The following is an 11,377-nucleotide window of genomic DNA, read 5'->3' as shown; positions in this document are numbered from 1 at the left end:
AAATATGCTAGATTGTCCAGGCCGCTTAATGATGTTATAATTATTACTTAATATAGTAATGTAACTTTAAATAATTATTGCAAATTATTGTGTTTATAAATGACCTTTGGAACCTTTTTTATTTTAATTTGTTAGGTTAAGATGATGTATTTAATATGTAAAATAATGTTTATTAAACCTAGTCGATTTTAACTTAATTATATTAGATATGATATTATAAGTTTATTGTGGATTTATTTTAAAATAGTGAATCTATTATACTGACATTTATGTATTGTACATGTTGACACACGCCTGGTCGTTAAGTGTGATATGTAAAATTATATTACCTGTATTTCAACGTGTATTGATAGGTAGATGTTTATTGTAATATGAACTCTGTGAGTTTAAGAGTAACCGTGTATCGTGTGTAAACGTAAGAAAAATATTGTTTTCTAAGCGCTGAGATTTGTCCGAAAGCATTCAATTTTTAATGGAACAAAAAATATTCATGTCTATTTTAAAAAACCGAGCGACCGCTGCTTACGGTTGTTTGTTGTATTAGTCGTGATTATTAAAATTGGAATTTTGTGGTAGGAGTAGAAAAATCATCAACGAGCGTGTTGGTTTTACGCCTTAAATTATATTGTATTAACGTAAAAATATTTTGTTTATTTTCAGAACCGAGGAAAAATGCCTAGAGGTAAAGCGACCGATGCAAAACCTAGAGGTCGTATGACCGCGTACGCATTTTTCGTACAGACGTGCCGCGAAGAGCACAAAAAGAAACACCCCGATGAGAATGTAATATTTGCCGAATTTTCAAAGAAATGCGCCGAAAGGTGGAAGGTCAGTGTCACACATCCTATTTATGTTTATATTATTGTTTTTTTCTTTTTACCCACGTACACATGTTGGCTAATTGATCGCGCACGGTTAATTAAAAACACAAATGTGACGACGCGGGCAAGAGTTGCATAGTCGTCGACGTTGTCTTTCCCTGATTATGGCGTAAATATTACATGTTTATGATGGCCGACGAAAAAAAAAAAAGATCGTAATTTTCCTTTCTCCCCGACCCAAATAGAGCCTCTCGGTACAAACTATTACCATGTTGAATAATAATAACAAAAAAATGTTGTACATTTTCTCTTCTGATTCGAATATTGTGTATACGTTTAATCGCCTATCGCCATCATTATAAAATAATTTAAAAATTATAACGAAAATAATATAGTAATATATAATAATAATATACTGTAAATGAATATATATTTTATCGTATTCCGCTAGGGTTTAAAAATTTAGTCTAATTCTATTTCATTTTTAATTTGATATTAAAAAGTCAAATACGATGTATGAACAATTATTATACCGTCGTGTTATTGTTGTGGACACCATCAACAGCTGAAATTCATTAAAATCCAAATATGTAGGGAAAAAAACCGTTTACTTTTCGAAAGAAATTGGTCGTTTCGTTCGTTACAAACTGCCATGTTATAGTAGTATAAAATATTACTATACAAAACGAACGCACCACCTGCCTGCCTGCCGCCTGCTCTCTACAGAATTCCTTAATGTACGTTTTCATAGTTTTCGGCTTCCAACTAATAATTATTGTTGGACGCGAAAATATTATTGTATACGTTTTATCGTCCTCGTCGAGTCATGGCCTTGTTTCAGAATTTTTTTCGTAACCACCCACATGTTTTAATACCTTTATTCCATCGTAATGCGTTTAAAAAAAAAATATTAAAATATTTTATTTTTCGGTCGAAATAATAAAATGGTGTTCAAACGAATGCATGTGGTTTGGCTGTGTATTCGTGTGCTGTTGCTACCATTGCTGTTGTTTCCGAGCGGCTGGGGTTCCGTAGGACTGGTTTTCCGTTAAGGGGGTGAGAGGATGGGTCAGCCGAACAAGCTAAGCGCACACACATACCAGGGAACCAGTTTTAGAACGATATATCTTTTTCCCCGCGCGCATTCTCGGTCCGTCCTTGTCGCACTCGTTTAACCGGCACCCACTGCTGCCAACAATAAAAATTGTTCGGCGTCTCGTCTCTGCGGCTACTGCTGTTGCTGTGGTGTACGTCGTCGTGTATATAATATAATATATTACATTATTACACAATTATTTCACTAGTACTACTTCTAATAATAATAATATAAGATGGCACGTCGTTTGTGTACGCGTACAATTAATATTATGTGCTGCAGGTACTTATTTATTAATTCATCCATTTGGTTGGAAAACACGCGACCAACTGGACACTATATTAAAATGTCCAAAAGTTGAGAGCAATAAATAAATATCATGTACGTAATATGTGAATGACAAAATAACATACGGATCGTTAATATTTTAGTACGATGGTGTGTCATTCACGCGTATTTACTTACATACTGTGCAAATAGTATTTGGTCGAAGTGAATTTTATTATAAATGAAAATAAATAAAATAATGAACAACAGAAATCGTAGCCTCCTTATCCGGGGTTATTTGCCTGCTATAGATGTACGGGTGGAAGTGTCGGTAGGGAGGAAAACTGCGTGTGTGTAGGAATGAGCTCAGGGGTTCTACCATCGATTTTTTGTGTGTAAAATGCTGGGGTTGTTTTCTGGAGGGTGCGGGAATAACATGGCGGCAGTGGAGTTTAAAACTGAGAGCGCTGGCGCAATTATTAAAATTAACCCCCCTCCCATAAACATCGCTTTGTGCGCCGCACCCTCACTGTGCGTGTAATAGCCAGCCAGCCAGCGCGTACACACTAACACATGCACACGGTTCTCTCACATTAAGCCTTCGAAGATACATTGGCAGAAAGGGCACGAGGATATATATATATGTTAAGAGGGTTGCGAAAATTATATGATATTGAGGAATGCACTAAAAATTCTACTCTGTTCTATTCTCAATCATTTTTTCCTTATTATTTTCTTTTTGTGATTTTAAGCCAAAACATCTTTTTTATATACATTTGTGTTTTTGTAAAAATAATCCACCTTGTATGTACTCCATTTAAAAACAAGAAGTTTGTATTCTATGAGTTACAAGTGGATAGGTGCAATTAACAAAATCAATAGGTTTCATAAGGTTTGTTTGTGGGAGGATATAAAAGGGTGGGATTAAATCTATAGTTTCCATTGGTTTATATTAATTTGTTTTATTACATGATTATTCAAATAATGTTTGAGCTAATTATAGTTATTTTTTTTTTTTTTGCTAATTGTGGTATACATAATTTTGTTATTTTTTTGTTTCTTTGTTTTAAAATTAATTTTATTGAACATTTTTTTCTTTAGACAATGAATGAAAAGGAAAAGAAAAGATTTCATGAAATGGCTGACAAGGACAAGATGAGATATGACACTGAAATGCAAAGCTATATTCCACCCAAGGGTGAAAAAGTGCGCGGTAAAAAGCGAAAGCAAATCAAGGATCCAAATGCACCTAAACGCTCCTTGTTAGTATTTTCTTATTGTGATGAAAAAAAAATATTAAATAATGAAAGTCATAATATATAAATACTCTTCATTTCAGGTCTGCCTTCTTCTGGTTCTGTAATGACGAACGTGGAAAAGTTAAGGCTGTAAACCCAGAGTATGGTGTTGGTGATGTAGCTAAAGAATTAGGCAAGAAATGGTCTGATGCTGATATTACTGTAAAACAGAAGTATGAAGCTATGGCAGAAAAAGATAAAGCAAGATATGAACGAGTAAGTTTTTATTATTAAAATGTTTCAAATATATATATTAACTAAAAAAATGTTTATTAGGAAATGACGGAGTACAAAAACAAGGGCAAGCCAACCTTGTTACAACAACAACAACAACAACATCAACAAATGTTGGTCCAACAACAACAACAAATTCTTGCACAGCAGCAGCAGCAGCAGCAACAAATGATGGCAGTAAAAGATGAAAGTGATGAAGATGATGATGATGAAGACGATGACGAGTGATCTCGTTTAGATTCACATCTGAATCTTTTTTCTTTTCGTACCTCGAAAATATTAATTTTAAACTTTGTAAATACAAATAAGATAATTTTTAAGTTCTAGATTAAAAAGTAATTTTGTACAGATAACTGTAGAAAATTGGTTTTGTCTCAACAAAAATAATAATAATAAATATTGGATTCAAATTTTTAATTTTTATATTAGAGATTCCTATATTTTTACTAAAACTATACAAAATTTACCGTAAAAATATTTCTTTACAGACTGATATATTATGATGAATTTTAAAATTACATTTTAATTTTCCAGGAGTATAATATTAAATTATGCCATTGGATTTCTTATTTATTTAAGGTTTAAACTGAAAATTACCTCCTGTAAAATATAAATGTAATTTTATTTTTTGTACATACAATTTTTTTTTTGTTTATTTTTTTTATTATTTTTTTTTTTTATTATTTGTAATTTTAATATTAGAAAGAAAACCGCATACGGCGATAAATTGCGAGATCTTTACCATTTCAATATTTTCATATAGGAGATTCATATATTTAAATTAATTTTTATTTTACAATTAAGTTTGAATTTTTTGTTATGACGAAAACCACTTTTTTTGTATTTGTATTCAGATAAAAAAAAAAAATGGATATAGTCCATAACATACAAACTTGATAATTGTTCATAAGAATATTTATATGTACACTATGAAAGATTTTGCACTTGTGCAAAACTGTGTGACAAATATTCTCGCAAAAAAAAAAAATAATAAAAAATTTGATAAATTACCATGTTTCGACTTTTATTTTTAGTTTTTTTAGGGGAATTAACTTGACAAATCATTTATGAATATTGGATTTCAATACTTGGTTAAGCTTTATTTCTTTTATTCATCTTCATTTGAAGAATTCTATACCAAAGTTTGAATAACATTCGTTCTGTTCCAATTAATTTTTCTTTATTTGAGAAAATTGTAACACAAGTATTCATGTAATAACAAATAATATTTCTCGTTTGATTTCAGTGATCTTCAATATAAATTTTTTAAATTAATTGTAATGAAGTCTATTATCTAGAATTTAGATTAACTTTATTTCATAGTCTTCATGTTAAACTATGCTCTTATTATGTTATAATTTGTATAAATCAATTTATTTATGTATTTTATGACTGAGACAAATGCTACAGTTTTAATAAAAAATAGAAATAATACGAACAATTTAAAGATTAAAACTCATTTATTATTATTATTATTAATTTTTATTTTTTACATTTTACATCCAACCAATATACATCGGTTGCCATCCTGTGTTTAAAATTATAATTTTAGTAGAATATATAATATAATCATTTCTAAATTTTTATTTTCATTTGTATAAAACATAAAAAGAAGCTGTATACAGGTTAAAACTTGAGTAATTAAGTAGTTATTATTTAATAATTTAAATAACATGAAATGGATAATAAAATAGTATGAAAAGTTAATAAAATTATATACACTTGCAAAATGTGATACGGATAAACGCTTCTTATATTTCAGTATAGTGTGAATGTTTGGGTTATTGGTTTTAAAATAAAATTTTCTGTTGAAACAGTTATTCAATATACTTAGATGATTATAAATTATTATATAAATCTGCAACATACTTGAATTTTATTTCTTGAAAAATAGCCAGGATATGATGCATGTATAAATAAATTAAACAAGTTTAATTATTATATTAATTTCATTGTATAAAATGCAAGTTACAATATAATTTAAATATGCTAAACTTATTGATTTATTAGAAATTGAATTAAATTTCAATATAAATATGTTGGAATTGAGGACATAGACACATGTGTAGGAACAACATTTTTCCCAGGTCTTGGGGAAATAAATTTATTTAAATTTTTTGTTTATAATCTTCCTACTTCGATGAATGTTAATCCAAATGAAGTAAAGTTTGGTGTGCTGCCTATTGTTTACATTTTATAAATTGAATTTATTAATTATTCAGTGCAGTGGTGTTACTAGAACTTTGATTAACATAAAATTATAAATATTATTTACTAACAAAATGTATATTATTTAATTTATACATAAAGAATTGTTTTATCAATCTTATGGATAATTTTTACTTCTTGCTTTTATATGCTTCAGCAAACTTAAAGATTCAATCTTTGAAGTTAACGTCTCGAGCTAATTTTTTGTTTGATTAAGTTAAAGCCATTTTCGATCTTATAATCGAATTGTGTAATCAAAAGTCACCAATACGATTTTCTAGAGGTTATACCATAGTAATTGTAGAGTGAGTTTCTTTGTTATTTCTCTTTTAAAATTATTACATCTATTCATGCTAATATTGTAGATGCTGCATGTCGACAATCTAATACTGTTAATAAAATAATAAGTGTCTATCCGCCATTTTTTTTTAAATGTTAATTAATTTATTAATTATTTTTATAAAGTTCATGGTATTTTTAAATTTTGTTATAACGGAAATATGCTTTTTTTTTCACATTTCCTGATGGGCCAATGGCTCATTGCCCGTCATGCCACCTTATTAGTATGCTACCTATTCAGTGCTTGAAGTTCACTAAAGCATATGCGCAACTAGGGTTAAAAATTTGGGGAGGCTATAGCCCTCCTACCAAAACTTAAAATAACCTGTAGATTATCCCTATTCTTATATTCCATATTTTATATTCTGAGCCAAATTTAATTTACTGCAATTTGTCTTTTTTTTTGGCACTATGGTGAGTTAAGTATGCCATGTAAAACGTAGAATATTTATGGGGGGGCTAAATTTGGTCCAGGGGTGCTAAGCCCCTCCAATTGCGCTTATACACTGAAGTGGTGTATACCGGAACTACTGTATCTATCTCGAATGGACATTGGTAGCTTGTTACTTATTAAACGTGAAATTAAAATTAATTCACGACATCCAAACTTGTATGTACTTTGATAGGTATTAAGTACCGGCCGATGCCGCGACTACTCCTGGTCTAATTTCGTTATCTAGACTTTACATATCAGTCAATCTCCGTCATAAGCACTGCTAAACGATAATATTAGTCGTTCAAATTTATTATTTTAGTTATAATTCAGTATTTATAATTATGAATTTTTGAAATTTACCGAATAGTAAAAAATATGCAGTTGAATTCTTTCATGAGAAGGGTTTACTTCCAAGACACTTGGACACTTCAATGTAAAAATGGTGTTAAAAAAAATTGTTCATCTGGAAAAATTATGTTTTTGTAGATAATGATTTTATGTTTTATATGCATTTTTTATATATTATAAAGATATAAATTCCACTTCTGTGATAGTTTATGTAATAATAAACGTTATGCCATAATATATATTGTATTTATATAAATGACAAATTCATGTTGGTAGAGACTTTAAGGAGTAGGTCGAGATAATGCAATTGAGAGTCGCGGTAGTCGGGATAACGGAAAAGTACCAAAATATATTTTATCCTTGCATGATTTATTTATTGCTTAATCTACGAAAATTTAATTTTTTACGATTGCGTTATTTGTTAATCTATTTACTTTACATTAAATGTATGAACATTGCGTTTGCATGTACACATATATATGCATTTATAACAGTATTGATATTGCTAATCGTAGGTATGCAATATGAATACGGATTTCCCCATAGTTGGATTATTAAGATAAAAGTATTTTACATTTGATTTACATATGGCCCCACCAGTGGCCATCTCACTAGCTTCATCTTAGACAGTTATTTTTCTTATAAACAGAATTATTTTAAAGTAGGTTTGTTATGTGTTATAACCACATCAATAGCTCATATTAATTGCTATTATTTTTTTTACCCTTGAAATCTCATTTTTTTTTTTTTGTGGCCTCACCTTGTAGTTGTTGGCCTCCTATTGGCCCTACCTAATAAATAAATCCCAGCGCCGCCACTCTATTACTACCTACATTTCCGAATTATTTATTTATTTTTATTTTTTGTTAGGATTTAGCTCTACAGTCATTTCGTTTTGCTAATTATTATTAAATAATGTCATACTAAGTCAATAAAATCGTGACTAGAGTTTGATTATTTATATACCTAATGATGAATTATTTATTAAAAATCGGTCGTATTTTACAAATATATAATACCCCAAGCCAAGCATTTATTTATTTATTTCTATGTATAAACTATTTGTTTATTTATTTCTATATTAATTATTGTTAAGTATGTTATACATAAAAAAAAACCACTATGATAGATAATAAAAGATATTAAAACCATTATAATTGTTATTAATTTAAATTTTAAGTTCTACCAAGCCTTTATTGATAATTTTTGATTTTTTTTTAAGTTTTTGAAGTTGTGCAGTTAAATGAAAAATCATGAAATATATTGAGTGTTAAATCGTTTTTTTTTTTGTTGTATCATTTGTGGTTTAGAAATTATATTGTAAATTTACTAAAAGTATAAGAATGCAATAGACTGAACATTCATGTTGAGCAGATGCACGCCCATGGACGTAACTAGAGCCCAAATATTGGGGGTATTGAAATTGCTGAAAATAAAACTAAATGATATTTAACTGTAACTACATAGATTATATAGAACTGAAAAAAGCAGGATTACTACATTTGAACTCAGGATTGCTAAAACCCCCTTTTGCGCTCCCCTAATTGTGCCTATGCCTATGCCTACGCCTAATAAAAGAAATAATGACATGGACTTTAGTGGGATGGACCTCTAAGAAGATGAATAGAAAATATAAATTAAATTTGCTATAAGGTAGCCCAAGAATTTGAAACAGATTGTCAAAATATAATACACGATAGAGAGAAATGGAAGAAGTTTTTGCGGTAGTTTCTTAATGGAACGTAAAGCCAGAAAAAAAAATTGTAAAGCGCCAAGGCTTACTATAGTCTATTGTATTAATACCTATTATTAAATGTTGCTTAGTTTGTTTTTATAATAATTTTTCAAAAATTAATAGTTTTCATATTTACTATCACTAATATTGACTGTTAATATATTTATCTTTTAAGTTTAGTTTTTGATAAATTATTCTGTTAAATATCAATCGTTGTGTTCTTGAGATATAACTCGAATTCACAAGCATTTATCTATTGTTTTATAAATTTATATAACCATTATTTCATACATGGTAGAAAAAACTTGGGTACCTAAGTCAATTTATTGGTCGAACAGTCACAGAGTATCGTGGCTAACAATCAATTTCGATGAAGTGTTAATTGTTTTATTGAATTTATTATTTTCTAGTTTTGTCTAACTATAACCTACTTATTTTTATTTTTTATTCAATTTTTTATTTGAGTAGTATTAAATATAATCTCTAGTGCGTGTACTGCGACGTTTACGGATTAAAAACACATTTTAAAAATGTAGTCAAGGCACTTTATCTTCCAGTACTCGTTATCGTGGTCAGTTGAGGAAGAGAACGGATTTGGTCTAGGATAAAGAGATCTCACCCTAGAACATCCATTACTCGTTATCGTGTTCAGTGTTCGAGAGTAAAGCGATCTTATAAAGTATAAAATCCTGTGAGGCCTAGTTAATTTATCTTTTTGAGTAATTCTCGCCATATTTGGGTATAAGGATCGACGCCACTGGTAGCCACTAGGGGTTATGCCTGGGCTGTTGGGTATGCGATAATATCCCATCCAGAGCGATTGATGAAATTGGTTTTGACATGGACGGTGTGAGTATGAGCAAACGCCCCGATGCAAACGTACCCCCCCCCCCCTCGTCAGCATGACTCTCTTGTTTTGGATCGCGTGGCGAAGTTTCTGCAGTGTCTGACAATAGCAGTAAACATTGATTTTACTTTTATTCAGTAACTGGTAAGTATTTTTTGGTTTGTTTTAAGTATTTATTAATTAATATCAATAAATTGTTTAATGTAAATGCACATAAGTTATAGGAACTTTGTAGGAAAACTTAATAAGAAAAATTTCGAATTTAATTATATACTTACATTTATAATACACTGTTACATCTAATAGCTTCCATTCTTATATAGATATATGTTTCATGATAGCTATATTCAAAATATGAAAATTTTATTTTATAGTGATAGCAGCTGCTATCACGTTTTTAATTTTATTTTTCTACTACTTTTTTAAGTTAAATTGTGTTTTGAAGTGTGTATAAATTAAATTTTTTTTTTTTAAATTAATAGTTAAATATGGCTGTATGACATAAGCGCCAAAAGTGCAAAAGTGATATAGCATTTGCGCCAAAATTAATATTTTATATAAGCAGGTAGTTATTTAAAACTTAAAAAAAAAATTTAAAAAAATGTGGATAATAAATTATAATATACATGCAAATCAATATAAAGTAATAAATCCGTTGCTATTTTATAAAAAAATTTCGATAATAAATTATAATATACATACACATCAATATTTAATAAATTGGTTAATTTTTTAATCCCACTTTTTTCACATATTCTAGACAATTTATTTCACCATCCTGATATTTCTTCCACAGTACAATTATTTCTTCATGAAATATCCTTAATTTGTTAGGAGGAGAGTTCATAAATAAATATGTTTCACTTTGTAATTTTAATAATACTTCAATTACTATATGAACGGAACAATGAGCCACATAAAATTGGTCTTTTAAATGTCGATGAAATGATTCAGCTGCATTTGTAGTTCGCATAATCTCATTATCCGGAATTTTAGCACAAATTTCAGATGAAAATATACTAGAATCAATGTATGTTTCTAAAATGTAATCACTTAATTTGGAAATAGTTTGATCTTCAGGTGCGATGGACATTAAATCTACAAAAGCATCTACTTCGGTGCACGGAAGAAAAGCCAAACCAAAAAAAATACTTCAATCAAATCCCTATTACAGAGTTCTTTATGTATTCATTTCGAAGACCCAAGCTTTGAATTTTTCAAAACCACGATTGCCTTAAATTAAATTTACAACATTTTATTTTTGAATTTGGAATAACTGCTAAAAATCCATCGAGTGCTACTTTTTCAAAATCAACTACGAGTGTTTTTAGAGAAAATTCTAAATTATATTTTTCACTCAATTTTTGTATGTATTTCCACATTGATTCGTAGCAATTTGATGTTTTACTTGGTAGTAGACAGTAAATTAAATGTAAATATCTTCCACAGCTATAAACATGTATCATCGGCAACTAAAAGTGAATTATTGTGGCACATGTATTGAATATTAGATTTAGTGGTCAGAAAAATGATTTTGCTTTCTATATCTACGTGACAAAAAATTTCGTTCCTATTAGTTAAAATATTCCGGTTACTAACTTGATTAATAGCTTCTTCCAATGATTGAGGCGTTGTCGGCAATAATTTACGTCTTTGTCTGAACATTGAAACTCGAATATTTCCAATATCATCAGAAACCATTTCAGTATTTTCAGCAGTACACAACTCGTGACGCATTATTTTCGATG

At 29.2% G+C, this 11,377-nt stretch overlaps 1 protein-coding gene across 1 annotated transcript; it reads left to right on the top strand.

Annotated features, from left to right (window-relative positions):
- Window positions 1-660: 660 nt before the first annotated feature.
- LOC112686814 (high mobility group protein DSP1) lies at window positions 661-4,126 on the top strand (the record flags this gene model as incomplete). The annotated part of the gene is given in 4 exon segments (XM_025559258.1): window positions 661-828; window positions 3,286-3,446; window positions 3,524-3,698; window positions 3,759-4,126. Coding segments are annotated over 4 exon segments (690 nt in total), but the record flags the coding sequence as incomplete, so codon positions are not given.
- Window positions 4,127-11,377: the final 7,251 nt, after the last annotated feature.

This window comes from Sipha flava, unplaced genomic scaffold, assembly GCF_003268045.1.
Source record: "Sipha flava isolate LNK unplaced genomic scaffold, YSA_version1 325_pilon_pilon, whole genome shotgun sequence".
In the NCBI taxonomy this organism is placed as follows: domain Eukaryota; kingdom Metazoa; phylum Arthropoda; class Insecta; order Hemiptera; family Aphididae; genus Sipha; species Sipha flava.
Note: the sequence above shows the minus strand (reverse complement) of the source record. Positions and strands in the feature narration are given on the sequence as shown.